Raw genomic sequence first — 22,748 nt, 5'->3', positions numbered from 1 at the left:
CTGCAGAATTCTCTATTTGTACCCACTCTATTGGAGGAGGTGGATCCACCAGAGGAGGCTGCAAAGAGCCCAGGGTCTAGATATCCCGCCTGGGCTGCTCTGGGGGCCTCAGACTTGGGGCCTCCCTGTGCCCTGGAGAGCCACCTCCAGGCTGCAGTTCTCCCAGAGGATTCCAGGATGAGAAAGATCTGAAGGTCCCTCTGCCCTCCCCTGTCCCCGCCCCCTACCCCGTTCCCAGTCCTGTCTGAACATCCCAACGACCTCCCTGCAGCATTCTGAACCCCACAAAAGGTCTTCTGTAGGGGTGCCTGATACAATCCAGGACTCTCAATTCGATTTGAATTTCAGATAAACAAAGAGTAATCTATAATTAATAATCTATCCCAAATATTGCAGGGGACATACTTACATGTTACAAATCCTTCTTGATCTAAAATTCAAGTTGAATTGGGTGTCTTTTCTCTTTATTTGCTAAATCTATACCACCCGGGGCTTCCCAGGTGGCTCAGACAGTAAAGAATCTGCCCGCAATGCAGGAGACTTGGGTTGGGAAGATATAGTGGAGAAATGAATGGCAACCCACTCCAATATTCTTGCCTGGAGAATTCCATAGACAGAGGAGCCTGGCGGGCTACAGTCCATGGGGTCACCAAGAGCCAGATATGACTGAGGTGAGACTTAGCACACATGCATACCACCCCAGCTCTCCTGAGAAGCCTAAAATATTCTAACACAGTGCAGACCAAAAGCAAGATTCCTTCTCCCTCCCTCTAACCCCTTCTTCCCCCAAAACACTCTGGCTAGGATCTGCCTTATTAGGCCTGCTCTAATCTGAACTGCTCACTTCACACACTTTCATTTCCTCAGCCTTATTTGGTCCTGTCAATAAACCAGGCAGGCCTGCACCTAAACAGAAGGAAACAGACGCGAGATTCTGACTGTGCAGGGCATAGGCCTTGATGGAGCGACTTGGCAGGGCTGCCTGAGACTCCAGATATGACAGCTGGAAGTGGGGGGTGGGGGCAGGCTCAGAGTCTCCTGTCCTTCCCCCTAAGCACGGAGAACCAAGATCTCCCCCAAGGAGCCCAGTCGTCTGCCATGTATCCCATTGCAGGCTCTGGGCAAGCCTGGGGGACCCAACTGGGCAGGCAGACCCGCCACCGGGACACCTGGGTCCTGTCCATGGGCTTCAGCCGCGGCCTCAGCAGCAGCCATGCCTTCCTGTACAGCCGCTGCGGCGTGTAGGATGCTGATAACAGGAACAATGAGGCAGAGGAAAAGTGGCAGGAGCAGGACAATGAGTGGGCCTCAGGGACTCTCCCAGGCCAAGCGGGATGGAGGAAGGAGCTGCAGGTCCCAAGGGCCAGCCTGGGGACTACTGCGTGGTGGGATGGAGAGCAGGGTAACCCAGGGCCCTGGGAAGGAGCTGGGGGGCAGCCTCAGCCTTGCTCCCACCCCTGAGAGAACCCCTTTCTCTGTGGGTGGGGCCAGGGAAGACAGGGAATTACTCCAAGCCCATTACCCCAAGAAGGGACCTTCTAGTCTCCCCCGGGGCAGAAGAGTAAGCATCTCACAGCTGGAGTGAGGACAGAGTGGCTCCTGGGATGATCTCAGCTCTGCCACCCGGAGGCCCACGACCTCTAACTCCCTTGTCTACTCTCCGGCCCCGCAGGAGGGCTCTTCAACACCCCTACCTGTGCAGAGTGAAGGGTGCACATGCAGGACTCCAGTTGTGCAGGGAGACCAGCCAGCGGGGCAGCAGATGAAGACCTTGGGGTTTGTCCAGAATGAGGCCGAGTTGTCTTGTTGGGGGCTGAGTGCCTGCAGCTGCTGACCAAGTCATCCTGAGAGGAGCTGCCTCTGGGCCAGGAGTGGCCTCTGGGACATCCCAGGTGTCACTCACTTCATTCATGGCTCGTGGCACGTGGTAGAAGTGGAGCAAAGTGTATAGACTGTGTGATCAAATCTCCCCGGGCCAGAACTGGAGATGGTACAAAGGTGGTCCAGGGGCTAAATGAGGTGCCTTGAGGGTATTTATCTCTTTTCTAAATCCAGACCGTGGCTACTGAGTCTGTGTCTATTTATTAGTTGCTTAGTTCAGCCTAGTATGAAAAAGATGTACAGCAACCAGTAAGATGCAGACAAAAGAAGAGGATAAAACAAAGTAAAGAACGAAGTGGAGGGAAACAAAGGAAGAGAGGTTCCGTGGAGCCAGGAGAAAGGGTGAGGATGCAACGGAGCCTGCCATGAGGCCCCTGCGGGCGAGTGGCGCAGTCTCCAGGAACGAGAAGCATCCCCGTCACAGGCTGTTTGGGAGGAGCCAAAATAACAACAAACAAAAATGCCAACGTGTTATTTCTGATACTAACACCAGAGACCAAGCCTCATCCAAAGTCCTCAGGGAGAGAACTCAGAGCAAGGTGCTGGAAACGTCCAGGCTCCGGGATCCTGCATCTCAGAGCTTGTCGAGGGTCAGGCAGGGGCCGCTCATGAAAGACTCTGTGAGGAGGGCTCTGAAACAGGCCCAAGCCCCCTACTGTGGGTGGCTTAAGCTGAATATTTTAAAATTCATTTTTATTGAAGTTTATTGTAGTTGCTTTACGATGTTGTGTTAGTTTCAGCTGTACCACAAAGTAAATCAGCTATACGTATACATACACCCCCTCTTTTTTGGATTTCCTTTCCATTCAGGTCACCACAGAGCACTGAGTGGAGTTCCCTATGCTATACAGCAGGCTCTCGGTAGCTATCTATCTTACACATAGTCTCAGTAGTGTATATTAGTCAACCCCAATTTCCCAACTCATCCCACCCTCAGTTCCTGCCTTAGTATCCATATGTTTGCTCTCTATGGCTGGGTCTTTATTTCTGCTTTGCAAATAAGTTCATCTGTATCATTTTTCTAGATTTCACTTATAAGCGATATTATACAATATGCATTTTTCTCTTTCTGGCTTACTTTACTCTCTATGACAGTCTCTAGGTCCATCCATATCTTTGAAAACAGTAAGTTTTTTTCCTTTTTATGGCTGAGTATATTCCATTGTATGTACGTACCACATCTTCTTTATCCATTTCTCCGCTGAAGGACATTTAGGTTACTTCCATGTCCTGGCTATTGTAAACAGTGCTACAATGAGAATTAGGCTGCATGTATCTTTTTGAATTATGCTTTTCTCAGGGTATGTCCCCAGGAGTGGGATTGCTGAGGCATATGGTAGTTCTATTTTTAAATTCTTAAGGAACCACTATACTATTCTCAATAGTGGCTGTGTCAATTTACATTGACCCAACAGTGCAGGAGAGTTCTGTTTTCTCATAGCCTCTCCAGCATTTACTGTTTGTAGATTTTTTGATAATGGCTATTCTGACGGGGTGCGAAGTGATACCTTATCTACTCAAAACAAGCTACTTGTCAATGCAATCCCAATCAAATTACCAATGACATTTTTCACAGAACTAGAACACAATTTTTTACGATTTGTATGGAAACACAAAAGACCCCCAATAACCAAAGCAATCTTGAAAAAGAAAAACGAGGAATCAGGCTCCCTAACTTCAGGCTATCCTACAAAACTACAGTAGTCAAGACAGTATCGACTGGCACAAAAATAGAAATATAAACCAATAGAACAGGATAATGGCAACCCACTCCAGTGTTCTTGCCTGGAGAATCCCAGGGACGGGGGAGCCTGGTGGGCTGCAGTCCATGGGGTCGCACAGAGTCAGACACGACTGAAGCGACTTAGCAGCAGCAGCAGAACAGGATAGAAAGCCAGAAGGTAAACCCATACACCTCTGATCAAAAAGGCAAGAATACACAACGGAGAAAACAAGCTCCTCAATAAGTGATACTGGGAAACTGGACAGCTACATGTAAAAGAATGAAATTAGAACACTCCCTAACACCACACACAAAAATAAACTCAAAATGGATTAAAGGCCTAAATGTAAGGCCAGACACTATAAAACTCTTAGAGGAAAACATAGGCAGAACACTCTTTGACATGAATCATAGCAAGATCTTCTTTGACCCACCTCCTAAAGTAATGAAAATAAAAACAAAAATAAACAAATTGGACCTAATTAAACTTGAAAGCTTTTGCACAGTTATGGAAACCATAAACAAGACTAAAAGACAACCCTTAGAATGGGACAAAATATTTGCAAATGAAACTGACAAGGGATTAATCTCCAAAATATACAAACAACTCCTGCAGCTCAATATCAAAAAAATAAACAGCCCAATCAAAAAATAGACAGAAGACCTAAATAGACATTTCTCCAAAGAAGAAATACAGATGGCCAACAAACATGAAAAGATGCTCAACATCACTAAATATTGAGTGTGTGCATGCTGAATTGCTTCAGTTGTGTCCAACTCTTTGCAGCCCTTTGGACTGTAGCCCGCCAGGCTCCTCTGTCCATGGGATTTTCCAGGCAAGACTACTGGAGTGGGTTGCCATCTCCTCCAGGAGATGTTCCCAACCCAGGGAGAGAACCCATGTCTCCTGCACTGGCAGGCAGGTTCTTTACCACTAGCGCCACTTGGGAAGCCCTCGTTAATTATTAAAGAAATGCAAGTCAGCTGAATTTTAAGGAAGAATTCTAAAGCTCAGGTGCCTAAGGATGGAGAGAGGTGGACGTTTGGCCCCTCCCCCAGGCAGCCCTCCATCAGCCGGTTTATCTGTCTGTCTCCGTTGAGCTCTGGCCAGGGACGGGGTAGCGGGTGTAGGTGTTCCTCCCAGGCCACACCCCCAGGGCCTCTCTGTGAGTTCCTGGTTCACGGCCTGCCACCTCTCTGCTAAGGCTAAGCCGTGTGCCCGGGTGGGGCCTCCATCCTCTTGTGAAAGATGAGACATTTGGGAGGCCCCTCCCCTCCCTGCTCTCTGCCCAGGAGGCTAGAAAGGCCCCACCTCGGTCCAATTGGGCCTTGCCTGACATAAGGTCTGCTGGGTCACGAGCAGGTGACCTGACCTTTACCCTCCTGAGCCCACCCTCCCCAAAACCTCCCCTTGCCAACACCTGTATTTCTTGATAAAACTCATTTAACCTTAGACACGTCACCTGCACTGGGGAACACAGCATCTTTGTGGCAGGAGGCAGGACTGCTCCTTGAGAGTCCCTGTACCCTCTGCCCTGCCCTGGAGCAGCGTGGACTGCAATGATCAGCAAGGTGTGTGTCCAGCCCCCAGTGCAGCCTTGGGGGTGAATCAGCGGCTCTCGAACACTGTCCTGCCCCAGTTTAGCAGGATTCCGGCACATCCTCCAGGTCAGGGGACAGGATACCTTGGCACTGACCCCCACCGGTCTAGCTGGACCGACTGCCTCTCCCTGGGTCAACTGGTTCAGTCCCCTGTGGTTTCCTCGTCCACACAATCAAGCCCAGCGCCCCGGAGCTCCCTGTTAGGGACTGTTTTGTCAGCACTTGGCATGCAATCCACAGAGGTGACACCAATTACTCGTGTCACAGCTGCTAGAGAAGACGGAGATGAAATCCAGCATGGGGACCATCCATCAAGGTCTGAGAAGAGTGGGCTGGGGGTCTGTCACGGTGACAGGGATCGGGGTAGGGGGCAGGGTCTCTCAGGACAGCTGCTTGGGAAAGTGCATTCCATCAGCAGAGCTGCCCCCTCGGCAGCAGCGCTGAGCCAAGGTGACGACCAGGACTTTTGGAGCCGGGCATCCAAACCAAAAGCCCTCCCTCCCCCATGTGCCGGGTCTGGCCATGCTGGATCTTGCCTGCCTCCTACACCTCTGGGTTTTAGACCATTCTGTTTCCTCCCCCTGGAATCACCCCAGCCCAGATCCCAGTGCCTCCATCAAAAGCCCCTCTCTTCCGTCAAAGTGTTGATCAAATGCACTCTCTTTTTTTTTAATCAGTAACTCCATTTGTGTTTTATTCAGTTACAATAATAGATAATTTATGTAATAACTTTCGTGCATTTAAAAGTGTAGATGATAGAAGTTCTAGGGTAAGTGTGACTTCCACGAACTTGTTATACAGATCTAAAAATAATTCACATTTATTAGTGGAATAAAGCCCTAAAATTCCTTTCTCTCTTTTCCTCCTTTTTTTATTTTTTAAATGATAAAAGTATGATAAGATATGTATAGGAGACTTGGAAAATACAGAAGCGAAGTTGTGTATAGTTCCACTATAAATTACAATTATTTCTTAAGGTAGATAAATTAAGATTTTTGTTGGAATTTCAATATTAAAAAATCAATGGAATGAATATACAGAAAAGTAAAAGGATATGGTAAACCTGAAAAGCACCATGAACCAAGTCAACATAACTGAGATTTATAAAATTTTCACACAACAGTAGGGTACAAATCCTATTCAAGTTCCCAGAGACTATAAACTAGGAGACACTGGAATGTATCCAGGGACATAAAACAAGGAAATGCACTCTCTTTTGTAAAACCCTCCTCAGTTTACTCCCTTCCAGTGGGAATATGCTTTCTCTCCTATGGCTGAACTCCAGGAGCCTCTGCACCACCCCCCCAGACAACTCATTTCCAACCTGTCCCAAGAATAATCGATGCATTAAATACTCAGTATGGCACATCCACAGTTATCATACCGATTAATTCTCATAGCCACTTAAATATGTGGGCATTGGACCCATTTTGATAGATGGGTAAACTGAGGCTCAGAGACATTGGTAACTTGGCCAGAACACATGATTGGTGAGTACGGGGTGGCAGATGGGCAAACTGTGGGTATAAAGGAAGGCATGACATAGGGATCTACCAGTGGACCCTTCAGGATCTACTGATTGCTCCTGGGGACTCTGCACTAGATGGAGCGCTCACCTGGGACACAGGGAGGATGAGGTCCATCCTGGAAGTCCCACCAGTCACAGGAGGATGCTGGTCTTGCAGGAGGACCTGCCAGGGCCTGAGGAAGCCAGCACAGGTCTGCTGGTCAGGGGTCCCCAGCTCCTTTTAGGCATTGGGTGCCTGGTTTTGAGTCCCCCCTTGTAGAGTCAACTTGGAATGTCACTCCAGGCCTAGGGAATTTGAGTCTTTCCTGTAAAATGTGATGCCCACTTACAGTCACACAGTGTGCATGGCTTACACCAAACCCCAAGATATTCCAGGGAAAGACACTTCATCCATGGCGAGGGGCCAGCTTCACCTTACAGCCATCTGTCCCCTCGGCTCTCAGAACCTGGCTTCTGTCCATTACACTCTGAGCATCTCTCCATGAGAGGCCTTTTACTGGAGGATTTCTCAACCCTGTTCATCCATCTGTCTGTATCAGTTTTTCCATCCATCAAATGGGTACAGCAGACCTTATATTGCTTCTTCACTGGGTCATTCTGAAGGCCTAAGGAAACCAGGCTGTGCTTCGTAAAATGGGCCCCTTGTGTGTGAAGGGTGGTGTGGTGGAGCCCCACAGTCTATTTTGTGGGACTGAGGGGGATGGGAACGGAACCCCCAACCTGAGATGTGTATGTCTCGATCAAAGTCAAAAATGGCCGAGGCTGGTGGCTCACAGAATGGACCCAGGACTCAGGACCCAGGACTACTCAAGACGTTTTGCAGAATGACTCTGAAGTACGCGGCCCTGGCTCTCCGATGGGAAGTTCAAGGAGGGCGCTCAGCCCAGCCTCAGAGCTGGAAGGGACTCTAGGGGTGTTGCAGATGAGGACATGGGCCTGGAGGAGGGGAGGGGCTGGTCTAAGCCACCCCACTCAGCTCACCGCCAGAGAGCCGGGATGGGAGGCCCCTCCCCCCAAGGTGGTCCCACAGGGGGACCGTCCCAGGAGACAGCTAGCAGTCGGCACAGAGCTCCTCCTCTGCTTTCGGTGTCCGCGTCTAAGAAACCGGTTCTCTGAGGCAGCTGGGGAGTCACTCAACCCACTCGCCCTTCAGAGGACTCATGCAGGGTGGCCCTCCGCCCCAGCAAAGGGCTGTCTTTTCTAACTCAGTTGAGGAAGTTGAAGCCAAATGGGGGTGACAGTCCAATGCTGGACGCATTCCTGGATCCTTCACCATGTGGTCACACAGCTCCATACCACCCCCACACCACAGCCTGGCAGGCCTCTGGCCTAGCTTTTCTCTTCCTAATTTTCCTCATTCCAGCTCCTGACAACACAGGTTACCTCCAAAATGAAAAACACATCCAACTCACCCAAATATTCAAGCCGGACCCGAGTTCTCTGCAGAGAACACCAAGGACTGGAAAGTGCACCCATCAGCTCTTTTCTTATTCAAAGTGACTCTGTTATGGGGGTGACATGGATACACTGCTGTGTATAAAATAGGGAACCTACTGGATAGCACAGGCAACTCTACTCAGTGCTCTGTGGTGACCTAAATGGGAAGGAAATTCAAAAATGAGGCGATATATGTATATGTTTTGGAGCAGAATATGACAACACACTCCAGTGTTCTTGCCTGGAGAATCCCATGGACAGAGGAGCCTGGCGTACAGTCCATGGGGTCACAAAGAGTCGAACGTGACTGGAGTGACTCAGCACGCACGCATGTATACATATGGCTGATTCACTTTGCTGTGCAACAGAAACTAACACAACATTGTAAAGCAACTATACCCCGATCAAAAACGGAAAGAAAGTAAATGCTTAGGGAATAGACACAGGAAAAAATAAAATAAAACAAAGTAACTCTGTTATAGTAATTATTGGGTTAGCCCAAAAGCTCACTCACGTTCTTCAGTAAGATGAAACGGAAAAACCCGTACGAACTTTTGGGCCAACCCAATAATTAAGCCTCCTTGGCCTTTCAGAGAAGAGGGCAGAGAGTTATTCCTACTTAAAGCTGGGCTGAGGGCACAGGGAGGTAGGCAAGCTCCACCCCATCTGTTAAAAGAACAAATGTAGGCAGAGACATGGGTTCTATGCTGCACGCCTGAATAGATCCCAGATGTTAAATCCGAGAAGGTTCCACACCCCCTCCCTCTGGGCCACAGGTTGTGGGGAAGGGGCTTCAGAACACACGGGAAAGGGAAGGGGTGGAAAAAAAAAATACAACAGCCCAGAAAATGCGAATTGGCTCAGGGAGCAGAATAATGGGAAGATTTCAGCGTGATATATGGTGGCGGGGACATTATTAATGGTTTGCTGATTTTTACCTTTAAAACCTTTGGGCAGATTATTTATTATGTCCTTGGCATGCCTATGATCTATGGAGGGGGCACTAATGTGCGAGCAGGGCCCCCCGTGTCCCCGCGCCTCTACAGTTTCTAATTAGGCTGCGATGCTGCTCTACCTGCCTGCTCTCCACCCACCCGGGCAGAGGAGGCAGCGCCGCCTGGGCTCTGAGGCTTTTCTTTTGTGGAATCAACTCATGCCTGAGAATCCAGGGAACTCAGCTTCCTGGCCTGACTCTGTACTGACCCACTGTGTGACCTTGGGCCAGGGTGGGCACCTCTGAAGCTCTGCACTTGTATCTCTTGAACAACACAGAGATAAAAATGGCAGAACAAAGATGGAGTTGGGTATACGGTCTTCCTGGTCCAAAAGCCTCTGGCTCCTGGGACACAGAGAGATGGAGACCAGCAGTGTTCTTCCCACAGTTCACCATCATCCGCCCCAGAAACCAAGCATCTCTGGGTAAGGTGGGAAGTCAGCCTTTCTCCTCTGGCCCGTCTGCTGTGGCTCCACTGGGAGGGGAGTCTGGACCCTCCAAGGACCTCCAAGAATGACCCTCCAATGCCCCAGGTCGGAGCACTGGACTAGAAGTTAGGGACAGAGCCAGGCCTAGAAACTAAGTGCAGCCAGGAAGGCCACCAGGACTGTCTCCAGGCAGAAACACCAGACTAGAGAAGAGCACGCCTCTCTGGGACCCCTCCCCCATGCAACCTCAAGGTCCTGCTGGTTCCCGCTTCTCTCATTCAGTCCCATTCAGCGACTCCCCAGTCTGACAGCAGCCCTTACCTCTCTTAGATCCTCTGTCGCTCCTTCCTGTGCTTTGGGGCCCTACTGGCTGAGTGCAGCTTTGAGCCCGGCCAACCAGAGCTCTGGTCCTGCTTGAGCAGACAGGGCAGGGAGGATGCCTTGCCCTTGTACTGGCCAAAGCTCCAGCCTATTTAATTGGAAGTTCCTGGGGAGGTCCTAAGATTTTCACTCCCACCCACCTCCATTCTAATAAAACTCTTCCTCCTTCCAGAACAGGTGTCTCTCGGGTCATTGGCCTAGGGGTCAACAGAGACTCCTTCTCAACCAGGCATCATTTCTCTGACTCTCTACTTCCCTCCTGCCCAAAGACACCCCCCAACACACCACATGACTCCTGAAGGCTTCTCCTAATTGCTGTCACCCCTACTCTACAGCCCCTGACCCCCAGTCTCAGCTCATGACGAATGTACCCCATCCTGGCTCCTGTCCTTTCTTCCTGGAGAACACCCAGACCACCACTGCCCCAGTCAAAACAACTCAGGCAAACCGGTCTTTCTGCTGCTATGGTTGATACCAGATCCACTTCCATGCATCTCCCAGTTTCCTTAGCCACTGTCTGGGTTTTGGCTGTCACTGCCACCCCTGAGCACACGGAACAGGAATACAGCTCTGTGTTTTCACTTGTCCATCAGGAGGGCAGCCCCACTGACTGCTGAGCTCCAGGGAGGGGCCACAGTAGGTCCAAGGAGTGGGGCTCACAGGGGCCGTCTTTGATCTCTGCTTCCTCAGCAGCTGCCATGTGGCCTGGCCCAGCAGAGCTGCTCATCATAGGCTGGATAGAAGAACTAACAAATGTCAATGGTCCTGGTATGTAGTGTGCCCTGAAGCACAGGCCTGGGTAACACGGGGAAACCCTATCACAAGGAGCTTCTGCTGTTGGGACATGTGACTGCAATGAATCCATAGCACAAGTCATAATCTCTGTCTGTAAGAACAGCTTTGTAGAAGGGGGGAAGAGCTCCAGACACAAAAGGGAATAGTTTACTCTGTAGATGTTTTTTCTCCTCACCCTCATCCCTTAAATTCAGAACTTTCGTGGGTTTGATTCTGATAGGCATTTGAGACGGTCAGGTGGGCTTAGAAGGCTGAGACCAAATAAAGGAAGAGAGACCATGGCTCCTTGATGGTGGAACAGAGGATCTGCAAAGCATTCCATTTATCCCCAGGTCCCCAGCATTTTCTGGAGCCGTCTGTCCTGTTGGGGCCTGCCTTTCCAGGGCAAGGAAGAGCTTGCCAAGCTAGGACAGAACAAAATGGGATGTGGAATTCAGCCCTTTCCAAGAAAATGAGTCACTTTCAACTTTCATCCTTCCCACCTTCCATTCATTGCACCAGAGGGCATCTGACCCTAGGATTGTCTTTTCCCAGAACTGCTACGATGATGAAGCTTTGAGAAGTCACCCAGTTCATCCCTTCGCCTTGAGGCAGGCGCTCCCAGCTCAGCCGGGAGGGCTGGGAGCCATCTCATTCCTTCTCAGATATGACGGGAGAGTCAGGACTCGGGAGAGAGATGCTCGTGTGTGCCCTGGCCCTGTGCTCTGGGGAATCCGCTGTGCCGAACCTCAGTCTCGCCGGCCGTAGAGTGCAGCAGTCATAATACCCGTGGCATCTGGGGTGGGACCACTCATCCTGGTAGGAGACTGGCCCAGAGCTGCCGGGCGTTTAGCCTGCTGGCCCCTGCATGCCGCAACACCAGTTGTTGGGACTGACAAAAATATTCAATGCTTTCCCCAGGCTGCCCACAGGTGGAAAACCATAAATTCACCTTTGTTTATCAGGAATGGGCCAAGGAGGGTGGGCCCCGGAGTAGGGAGATGCTGGCTAGGACAAGGTGTGAATTCGGAAGGTCAGCCCCCAAGCCAAGGGCAGGCAAGGTCGCCAGAGGTGTGGCTCAGTGGAGCCCAGCCTCCCCCAGGTGGTCCCTGGAATTGGCGATCCAAAGGGAGGAGCCGGAGGTTGAAGCCCAGCCCAAGGGGTGCGTATAAGCAGTCTGTCAGGCCTTGACTCAGGCCCTGGCTGCATGGAAGAAGGGACCGGGCCTATGAGTGTGAGGTTTGGGTTCGGACCATGGCTTCAGGATCCACCACATGTCCTTGAGTGACTCCCCTCTGAACCCATTTCTTCAGCTAGAAAGCGGAGGCAGGTGACCGTGTATTAACCCATAAAAGTATCTTCTGGATATGCTTCAGGGGTGCAGTAAGGGATCATGGGTTTTCACTGGGAGTCCTTGGACCAAAGAAGGAGCAGAAACAGCAAAAGTGCGTGAGGTCCTCTGGGGAGAGGAAGGAAAAAGACCAGCGGGCTGGGAATGAGGAGACATCGGTGTTTGGATGCAACATGCAGGCAGAAAGGATGGGAAGCCAGAGCTGGACTGGCGAGGGGCTTGAGGAGGAGATACTCGCTGAGTCAGGGGGCATCATTAGGACCATGGACCACCACCACCTCAGGAGAAAGGGTTACTAGTGTTTGCAAGAGCCACAACCAGCAGCGATTTCAGGGCCGAGGGTAGAGGGGTGTGATGAGCTGAGATAGGATGGGAGATTAGATGAAAGTGGGAGTGTAGTGGTGAGGGCTAGGTGCTCTCCTGACCTGTAGGGGCTTCAACTGGTTTCTTCATTAACAACTGGGTGCCTTGAGCTATGAGTGCCCCCCTCCCCCACCGCCAACCAGGTCTAAACATTTAACCCAGGAGGACATGGAGGACAGGGCAGGGCTCTGTAAACCCTGCTAGGAATAAAGGAACAGGTGGGATCTGGTGGGGACTCGGAGTGAGGGTGTGGAAGCAAAGGGAGGGCACAGAACCGGCCCAGAGGAGGGACACCACCAGGTACCCATTCACTAATGCTGCCCCTGGGACATGAGCTTGGTCATCCATCTCCAAGTCCCATGACCTTTTCGTTTTCTTCTCTTGACCAGAGACGAACATGCCATTTTAGTGACGTGCTGGGTCAATAAGAGCTGGGGTGGTTGTCTCTGTCACTTGAGGAGATAGCAGATTATGAAGCAAAGAGGTTGAAACATCTCTTGGGAAATGACTGAGGACCTCAGGTCACAGAAGAGGTGCACAGTGGATGCCCCATGTCAACTAGTAGTTACAAGGTCTGGACAATCCTAAATACCATTATATCTAATCCAAGCTTACAAGGCAATGTGTTTCACTAGGAGTCTCTGACCAAGATGAGTGAGTTCAAGTCACTTAGTAGTGTCTGACTCTTTGCGACACCATGGATTGTAGCCCACGAGGCTCCTCTGTCCATGGAATTCTCCAGGCAAAAATACTGGAGTGGGTTGCCATTCCCTTCTCCAGGGAATCTTCCCAACCCAGGGATAGAACCCAGGTTTCCTGCATTGCAGGCATCCGAGCCACCAGGGAAGCCTAACCAGTTCATATATACAAAAGTGTGTGTGTGTGCATATACACTTACATATATATATATATATATACTTCTAAATATTTATTTTTAAAAATTGAAGTATAGTTGATTTACAATGTTGTATTAGTTTCTGGTATACAGCAAAGTGATTCAGTGATACATACATTTATACATATTCTTTTTCATATACACTTTCCATGTAAAAACTTTAAAAACTCACCTCCAAAAGAACTTTTATAAACATGTCAAATTAAGAACATTTCCAGCACTCAGATATAGAGGAGAACAGATGACTGTGATGTGAGGACACAGCCTACACCCAACATTTGCTTTATTTTCTATTACTAACATATCTATTTTATTTTTTACATTTATATTTATGTTTAAACAATCAGTGAACGGTACCTGTTCTTGTAGCACAGACTTTCATTTTAATAATTCTGAATACACAAAATGGTCCCGTGTGGACGGGAATGCTGGTGAGAACCTGTGAAGAGATTCTGAACCAGCAAGGACAGCCCCAGTTCAAGGCTTGCTGGAGAAATGTGCTGAGAAAGGGCATTTTTTTCTCAATCTCAAAAATGACAAATAGAGATTTTTGAAATTATAAAGGACACGTGTAAATCTATTCATCTAAAAAAGCTAGAATCCTAGCTGAAAATGGGCGAAAGACATACACATATAATCTATATGTAAACAGATTTTTTATAAAGACTAGAAAACTCTTTAATCTCATTAGCAATCAAATATAGCTAAAATAATTCCACCTTAAAATGAGGTACTATTTTTGCCCATAAAATTAGCAAAGGATTTCTCATTTTTAATGACTCTAACAAACACAGATGAGAATGTAGTGGGCCAGGTGATGTAATTTAGTACAACTTAGATGTTTAGAAAAACAATTTGGCAGAAGATATTAAGAACTTTTAAAAAGTTGGTATCTTTAGACCTAGTAATTCTGTGCCTGGGAAACTATCCTAAGGAAACCATCTGCCATTCGGGGCAAAAAAAAAATTTGTATACACACACACACACACACACACACAATTAATTATATATATGGAAAATCCCATATATATTGGAAAAAATAATGGAAATCATCTAAATAGTCAACAAATGGAAATGGTGAAAAAGCATTTTATAGTCTCATATTATTTGGGCATTAAACACATTATCCAGGTATTAAAAATAGGTTTATGAAGATTTTGAGATTAAAAGGGGAATTTCTTATGTTAAGTTTTAAAAAAAAAGGAAGTTTATAAGGATGAGCACAACTATCAATTAGAAAAATGATGTGAAAGAAATGCATCAAATTGCTAATATCAGTTATCCCTAAGGGATGGGATTATGCATGACTACTTTTCCTTCTTTCTGCTTTTTTGCATTTTCCAATATTTTTCATTACAAAAGCATACATATATTTATATATGAATTAAGGAAAGATACAGCCTTTGGAGCCGAGAACAAATTTTGTCCAATGACACTGAATTTATCTTCTTCTCCCAAGCATCCATATCTCCAGAGTCACCAAATATAGTCAAGACTAGAAAAAAAGCACTTCAAAGTTGAGCGAGGTCATTGCCCAGGAGAGGCCAAGGAGAGAAATAACGAGATCAATAGGCAGAAGAAGGAGGGAAACTCTAGCTGGTAAAAAACACACAAACAAAATCTCTCCTGGACCACAGCCAGCCAGTTCCATCCTCTTGGGTTCAGCAGGCATATGGAGGGGAGCTGACTTCTGATAGCCAGGCAGATCTGAGACCCTCCCTCACTTGGTGGGTGGATGGGCCGAATTTAGAACCCAGGGCAGTGAGGGGTGGTCATGTCCTTGAAAAGTCCTTGATTTTTGCCTGTGTCCTTTGCGCATCTTCAGTGGATTGAACTTCTGACTCAGGACTGTCTCCCAGGTAGTTCTCTAGAAATCTAAGTCATCTTGGTCAAAGCCATCTGTTCGGTCCATGGGGAGGTTTCTAAACTGCGTTTCTGTGGAAGCCAGACGTTTCGCTACATTTTTGGCTTCTAAGTTAGAGCCTTCCTCTCCCTCCTGCTCTGGAGCTGAGCCTTCCTCTCCCTCCTGCTCTGGAGCTGGGCCCTCCTCTGTCTCCTGCTCTGGAGCCGGACCCTCCTCTCCCTCCTGCTCTGGAGCTGGGCCCTCCTCTCCCTCTTCTGGAGCCGGGCCCTCCTCTCCCTCTTCTGGAGCCGGGCCCTCCTCTGTCTCCTGCTCTGGAGCCGGGCCCTCCTCTCCCTCCTGCTCTGGAGCCGGGCCCTCCTCTCCCTCCTGCTCTGGAGCCTGGCCCTCCTCTCCCTCCTGCTCTGGAGCCGGGCCCTCCTCTCCCTCTTCTGGAGCCTGGCCCTCCTCTCCCTCCTGCTCTGGAGCCGGGCCCTCCTCTCCCTCTTCTGGAGCTGGGCCCTCCTCTCCCTCTTCTGGAGCTGGGCCCTCCTCTCCCTCTTCTGGAGCCGGGCCCTCCTCTGTCTCCTGCTCTGGAGCCGGGCCCTCCCCTCCCTCCTGCTCTGGAGCCGGGCCCTCCTCTCCCTCTTCTGGAGCCGGGCCCTCCTCTCCCTCTTCTGGAGCTGGGCCCTCCTCTCCCTCTTCTGGAGCCGGGCCCTCCTCTGTCTCCTGCTCTGGAGCCGGGCCCTCCCCTCCCTCCTGCTCTGGAGCCGGGCCCTCCTCTGTCTCCTGCTCTGGAGCCGGGCCCTCCTCTCCCTCCTGCTCTGGAGCCGGGCCCTCCTCTCCCTCTTCTGGAGCCGGGCCCTCCTCTCCCTCCTGCTCTGGAGCCTGGCCCTCCTCTCCCTCTTCTGGAGCCTGGCCCTCCTCTCCCTCCTGCTCTGGAGCCGGGCCTTCCTCTGTCTCCTGCTCTGGAGCTGTGCCCTCCCCTCCCTCCTGCTCTGGAACCAGGCCCTCCTCTCCCTCTTCTGGAGCCGGGCCCTCCTCTCCCTCTTCTGGAGCCGGGCCCTCCTCTCCCTCTTCTGGAGCCGGGCCCTCCTCTCCCTCTTCTGGAGCTGGGCCCTCCTCTCCCTCTTCTGGAGCCGGGCCCTCCTCTGTCTCCTGCTCTGGAGCCGGGCCCTCCCCTCCCTCCTGCTCTGGAGCCGGGCCCTCCTCTGTCTCCTGCTCTGGAGCCGGGCCCTCCTCTCCCTCCTGCTCTGGAGCCGGGCCCTCCTCTCCCTCTTCTGGAGCCGGGCCCTCCTCTCCCTCCTGCTCTGGAGCCTGGCCCTCCTCTCCCTCTTCTGGAGCCGGGCCCTCCTCTCCCTCTTCTGGAGCCGGGCCCTCCTCTCCCTCTTCTGGAGCCGGGCCCTCCTCTCCCTCTTCTGGAGCTGGGCCCTCCTCTCCCTCTTCTGGAGCCGGGCCCTCCTCTGTCTCCTGCTCTGGAGCCGGGCCCTCCCCTCCCTCCTGCTCTGGAGCCGGGCCCTCCTCTGTCTCCTGCTCTGGAGCCGGGCCCTCCTCTCCCTCCTGCTCTGGAGCCGGGCCCTCCTCTCCCTCTTCTGGAGCCGGGCCCTCCTCTCCCTCCTGCTCTGGAGCCTGGCCCTCCTCTCCCTCTTCTGGAGCCTGGCCCTCCTCTCCCTCCTGCTCTGGAGCCGGGCCCTCCTCTCCCTCTTCTGGAGCTGGGCCCTCCTCTCCCTCCTGCTCTGGAGCCGGGCCTTCCTCTGTCTCCTGCTCTGGAGCTGTGCCCTCCCCTCCCTCCTGCTCTGGAACCAGGCCCTCCTCTCCCTCTTCTGGAGCCGGGCCCTCCTCTCCCTCCTGCTCTGGAGCCGGGCCTTCCTCTGCCTCCTGCTCTGGAGCTGCGCCCTCCCCTCCCTCCTGCTCTGGAGCCAGACCTTCCTCTTTGCTCTGCTCTGGACTCAGACCTTCCTCTGTCCCTTGCTCTGGAGTTCTGGTGCCTGACGGATCTCCTTCTTGCTCAGAAGCGTTGGTTTCTGGGTACATGCCTGTGACTTTTCTCTCTGGATCAGGGATGTCCATGGCCTGGTCTTCAGTGCTCCTCATGCATCTGTCCCATGGCTCATCTTCGGAGCCTTTCTGAGAGAGCAGAGAGCAGCTCCCCAGAGAGGACGTGCTGAAGGAAGAGAGGCCTGACCCGGGGCCTGACCGCTGCTGGGGGGGATCTGCCCCTGGGGTTGGGCTCCTGTCTCCAGAAGCCTCACGGGACTGGCCACATCCCAGGCCAACCTGAAGGCCCCCTTCTTCGTCACCTCCGTGTCCTCCTCCTGCCTCTGACCGCTCCTGCCTTGCAGCCTCCAGGGCCTCTGTTGTTTCAGCACCAGCATCTTGTCTGCATGGACCCAGGCCACCTCCCCCCAGGCCATGAGCCTCCCCAGTGTCCTCAGCCCTACAGCCCGCCTCCAGGTCTCCTTCCTCACCACCCATGCCCTGCTCCCCCCTCCCCAGCCCCTCCCAGGGGTCGCTGCCTACACAGGGCTCTGTTTTCCTCTCTTTCTCCTGAGCACCCCCCTCCTCCTCTGTCCCCCAGGGGTCTTCATCCCTGCCAAAGGTCTGGTCCCCCTCCTCCGCTCTGGGGCCCTGGCCTGATCCCAGCTCAGGGTCTCCATCAGCTCCCCGGACAGTGCTTGTCCTTGAGGGGTCGCTGTGAAGGGGCTCCACCTCCCTCTCCACAGCGGGGGCCACCTCCGCTGTCTCTCCATCAGCACACCCTCCTTTCTTCTTCTGCAGAATGTGTTGCAGATCGAAGGCCTTTCTGATGGGCGCGCTGGCTGACCCCACAGCATCCACTGGGGATGCGGGAACCATTTTCTTCCTCACGCAGGCCTCGCAGGGACAGAACTCCTCCCCCTTGGCCTCTACCCCAAGTTGGGTCCCCAGGGCTCCTCTGAAGATCGGCAGGTCCTCCAGGGAGAAGGAGGGGGGCCCCCGGCCTCGCGTCTGCTCGGAGAAGGGCGAGAGGTTACGCAGGGCCTGGAGGCGCCGCCTGCGCTGCTCGGTCTGCAGGGACGCCTCCCAGTGGAGGGCTTCCCTGGGCAGCCCCGTGCCCGTGCCCCCTGCCCAGCTCTGGACCTTGAGAAGCTCCTTCTCCACACTGTCCTGGAGCCGCTGGCCCACATCCCGCTGCAGCTCGGCCACCATCTGGTCCAGCAGGTGGTCGCCCTGCAGGCCCCAGCGGGTGCAGAGCTCGGCCGTGGCAGTGGCGAGGTGGTCCATGAAGGCCTTCTCCATCTTCTTCAACAACTTGGACACCCACACAGGGTCCGAGATCAGAGACCCCCTGTGGCCCTTGCAAGTGCCCCTCTCACCAGCCCCCTGGGTGATCTTGTCCAGGGTTTGCCCACAGCCAGTCTCAGCTGCTCCGAGCAACTTCTCCAAAGGGGGCTCAGCTTTGGGGCCACTTTGACTCCCACTGGCATCCAGGTACCTCTCGCTGAGGCTTCTGGGGGGCTCTGGCGGGCTCCCTCTCCTCTCCCAAGAGCTCTGCATGGCAACAGCAGTGGGGTCTCCTGGCTCCTCTTCATGCAGGCTCTTATTTTCCCAGACACCAGCCCCATCCTGAGAGCCTACCCCTGACAATCCTCGTTCCATGATTCCTTCCTCTTCCGGAAACCCTCTGACACCCTCTACTTGTAGTTCTGCTCTTTCTTTTTCTTCTTTTATTTCCTCCAATTGTACCCTCTCTTCCTGCATTGTGTCTTTATCTCCTTGGTCTGGGTCACCCCCCAGCGTCTGCTCCCTGCCATTTTTTTCTGCGCCGTCCTCACTGGCAGCACCCTCAGCCTCATAACTACTCAGCTGTTGGTTTCCCAGAACTTCTGGGTCCCCCAAAGTTCTGGAATCAGGCCCCTGGCAGGAGATGCTTAAGGGCAGCTCCATCTTCTCGGACACCAAGCTGCAGTCCACGGTGCAGGGTCCGCTGCCCTCCCCCGAGCCTCCAGAACCACTGCCGACATCCACCCCAGAGGAGGACGTGGGCCTGAAGTCCTCAGTGGCAACATGGGGCCCAAGGGCCGGGAGGGCCTGGCGCCAGCCGAGCTCCCGGAGGTCCAATTCCAGCTCAGTGTTCCTGAAGCCACTCCCTGGCCACAGGGCCTGGAAGGTACTTAGGAGCTCCTGGTACCGAGGGGAGTCTGTGAACCTCACTTTGCTAGTGGGAGACCCAAGATCATCATCATCAAAGAAGTGGAGCCTGGCGAGACAGGTGATGAGGGCCTGGGCCGAGTGGCTGAGCCTCCTGCCCGCTGAGTGGGACACTTCAGGCAGACTGCTGGGCCGGCCCGGCCGGGACCCCATCAGCGCCTTCATGATCTGTAAGGAGGTGGAGACCCTGCTGGGCAGCACGCGCTGGCCCCTCCCACTGTCCACAGCCACTCCTTTGCCTGTTCCAGCCTCCGTAGGGGTTTCTGATACCCCACGGCAAGGCAGACCCTCTCCTGACTTGGGACTAGCACTGCTAGCCACTGGAAAGGCTTTATCTGGTTCTGCTTCCTCACTGGCCGCCTGTTCCTGGGGCAGTTGTCCGGCCCAAACTGATCTTTCCAGACTGTCTGGGGAATGTTTGTCCACAGGGTCCTCTTGGGGGCCTTCCAGGCCATGCCCGGCCACATCCTCGCCTTTGTCCTCCAGCTCGTGTTTGATGGGCTCCTCTGGGATGTTGCTCAGCCACTCACGGACCACGGCTTCCGGGGAGGCTCGGGGCAGAGCTCCCAGCAGCTCACTGCCACCTTCCTCTGGCTCCTCCAGGCCTCCTCCTCTGCCTGAGAGCTTCCCCTGGACCATTCTCCTGAGCTGGGGACCGCTGCGAGGGCTGCCCCTTCTCACAGCTCTGACTGCTCTCCCCGAGGCTGCTCCCTGAAAGCCAGGGGGCCGCGGATGCCACGCATCCAACTTTTCCTCCCCCACCTGCTCCCCACTAGGCTTCCCATCAGCGCTGCGGTCGCCCTCGCTGCGGCTGCCTGAAGGATGCCTCTTGCCCAAGGGCCGTGTCCTGGGGGGCGTGGGACAGTACCTGCTGCACACCCAGCAGGCCTTGGAGGAGGGCCCCTGGCTGCCCTGCGGCTGTGGGGCTGGTATCGTCTGTATCGTCCCACAGGAGGCTCCGCGAGCCAGGGATGTGCCCAGGTGTGAACAGCAGCTGCCCCATTGTGCTCCCAGCCTCCCTCCCTCAGGCCACCCAGCTGGCTGGACCAAGGGCCAGGAAGGCTGGAATCTGTCATCCCCAGTCTTTTCACCCAGGCCATCAGCTGGGGCACTGAAAGGGCCAGATGTGTTTGAAGGTGTGAGAGCCACTGAGCATGGCCTGAACTCAGGGCCCCCTTCAGTCTCAGCAGAGGGAGAATCGGGGAGATAGAAATTGGAAACACAGTCAGAATTGCTCCCAGGGGTAATGGGGATGCTGCTTAGCCTGCGTGTGTCCTGGGAATAAAGAGAGACCGAGAAGGGTGGCCCTGGGTCCCAGGAGGCCTGGTTCCAGGTGCCCTGTGGGCTTTCAGAAAGGCTGGGTGAGGGGCCGTGTGGGTGGGCCCTGTCTCTGCTGGACAGCCCCGGCATTGGCCGGGACACAGACGAGTCGAGCGGGCAGTGGATGTCCTTAGGGCTATGGTGCTGCCTGGGGCAGGCCCTCTGGGCCCGTTGGCTGGGGACAGAACTGCCGGCTGAGCACAGGGTGCTGGCTCTGCTCTCCTGCTTTCTGCTCCTGCCCAGGGCTGAGGCACAGGCAGAAGGTGGGGTGTAGCCTCCCGCATCATCCCCAGAAGCAGCCGGGCCCCGAGTCGAGGGTGGCCTCACCCCAGACCTATTTATGGCCTGGGGGTGCCCTGCTCCCTGTCCAAACTCCTCTGCCTGTGGGTCCTTGTTCACTATAGACGAGGGGCTTACAGTGGGAGAACCCGGAACTCCCTGCTGGGTGGCCCCATGGGGAGTCTTGCTGGGGCGGCCCTGGGACAGCTTGTCCCTTTTGCTGCACTCCTCATGAGACCTGGCGCTTGCAGAGGAGTCAGGAAGAGCATCTGTCAGGCCGCGGGTCCTGGGTTTCAGGCAGCCATCATGGTCCCTGCAGCCCAGTGCTGCTCCCTTGCCTTTGCCTTCACCAGCCCCCGAGGCCAGATGTGGGCCACAGCTGGCCACAGGATCCTCCAGGGACCCAGAGCAGCAGGAGGAGTTTAGCTCAGAGCCTCCAGGGGGTGTGTCGCTGGAGGCAGGGCTGGCCCTGTCCTTGCTCCCTCTTTTCCTGCTGGCGACCCTTTGGCTCCGAGGGGCCCTGGAGTGGGAGTTCTGGGTCAGCCCAGACCTCCACCTACAGGCTGACCACTCTCCCTGGGAGATGTACAGGGGGTTCATCCAGATCTCGTATCTAGACCCCTGCTGCCGCTGGCCTTGGTCAAAGGCTCCCACCCCTCCCGCCTCGCAGGGCCCCAGTCCCTGTGCCCCAGGCTCTGAGGGGTCCCCAGAGTGGCCCTTCCACACACAGCCAAGCAGATCCACCTCCCCAGCGTCGGGGCCCTCCCCACTAGTCACGGTGTGGGTGCTGGCCCTCCCGAGCCTCCTGGACCACAGAAGCGGGTCCTCCCCCAGCAGGTGGAAGCGGACTTTCATCTCTACAGATAGGCTGCCATCCTCATTCATGCTCACATTCTTCTCGATGTCTTCACCTGTCACCAAGGGGCTGAGCTGGGCAGGAGTGTTCAGAGGGTGCCTGTCGGGGGCAGGGCACATGCAGGCACGATGCGGGCACACCGAGGGGTCGCTGTGCCCCGACCTCTCCGACATCAAGGAGAACTGCCGTGGCCTGTTCTCCAGCCTGGACCGTGCGTGGATCACACTCTGTTTGGCCTTGGGCCCCCAGCTCCCTGGCGCACAGTGATGAGCAAGAGAAAAGAGGGAAAGATAATGAGCTGCTGGTGGGGGCTTCAGGGCAGAAGAGTCAAGGTCATGAGCCTTCCACAGCCTGTACACCCCTCTCTGTACGCTACCATCTCAGTCGTGTCTGACTCTTTATGACCACATGAACTGTAGCCCACCAGGCTCCTGTGTCCATGGGATTCTCCAGGCAATAATACTGTATACCCCTGCCACCTCCCAAACCAGCAGTTAGGACAGAAACCACTCTAGAATGAATCTTTGCAGAGTTCCCGGGAGGTGAACCAGTACAGCCCAGAGAGATGAACTTGAAGTCCGAGTTCAATCTCAACCCTGCCACTTCCTAGCTGTGTAAGCTTTGGCAGAGCCTCTTTCCTGAACTGTAAAAGTAATAGATCTATCTGGCAGGTTTGTTTTGAGGATGCAAGGCAGTGCATGTAAGACTTCTTCAGAGTTGCTGGCACAGAATAGGTTCTTCATAGACAGTAGGGTGGGCTGTAGAGCATCAGTGCCCTGAGTTAACTTCTAGCCGTCTTCACACCCACCCCCAGTGCAGGAAACAAAATCAGTAAGTTGCTGCATACACCCCTGATTGTATAACTGTAAGATGCTTTGCAATTACTAGTGGTTATTTATCATTTA

At 53.3% G+C, this 22,748-nt stretch overlaps 1 protein-coding gene across 1 annotated transcript in view; it reads right to left on the bottom strand.

Annotated features, from left to right (window-relative positions):
• RP1L1 (RP1 like 1) overlaps positions 1–22,748 on the bottom strand; it is a 46,004-nt gene that overhangs the window by 20,667 nt on the left and 2,589 nt on the right. The window contains exons 3-4 of the mRNA XM_045164715.1: positions 17,063–22,096; positions 1,155–1,249 (exon numbers count right to left, since the gene is read on the bottom strand). Coding sequence (XP_045020650.1) covers positions 1,155–1,249; positions 17,063–22,096 — 5,129 coding nt within the window. The remainder of the gene's footprint in view (positions 1–1,154; positions 1,250–17,062; positions 22,097–22,748) is intronic.

Source organism: Bubalus bubalis, chromosome 3, assembly GCF_019923935.1.
Source record: "Bubalus bubalis isolate 160015118507 breed Murrah chromosome 3, NDDB_SH_1, whole genome shotgun sequence".
Classification (NCBI taxonomy): domain Eukaryota; kingdom Metazoa; phylum Chordata; class Mammalia; order Artiodactyla; family Bovidae; genus Bubalus; species Bubalus bubalis.
Note: the sequence above shows the minus strand (reverse complement) of the source record. Positions and strands in the feature narration are given on the sequence as shown.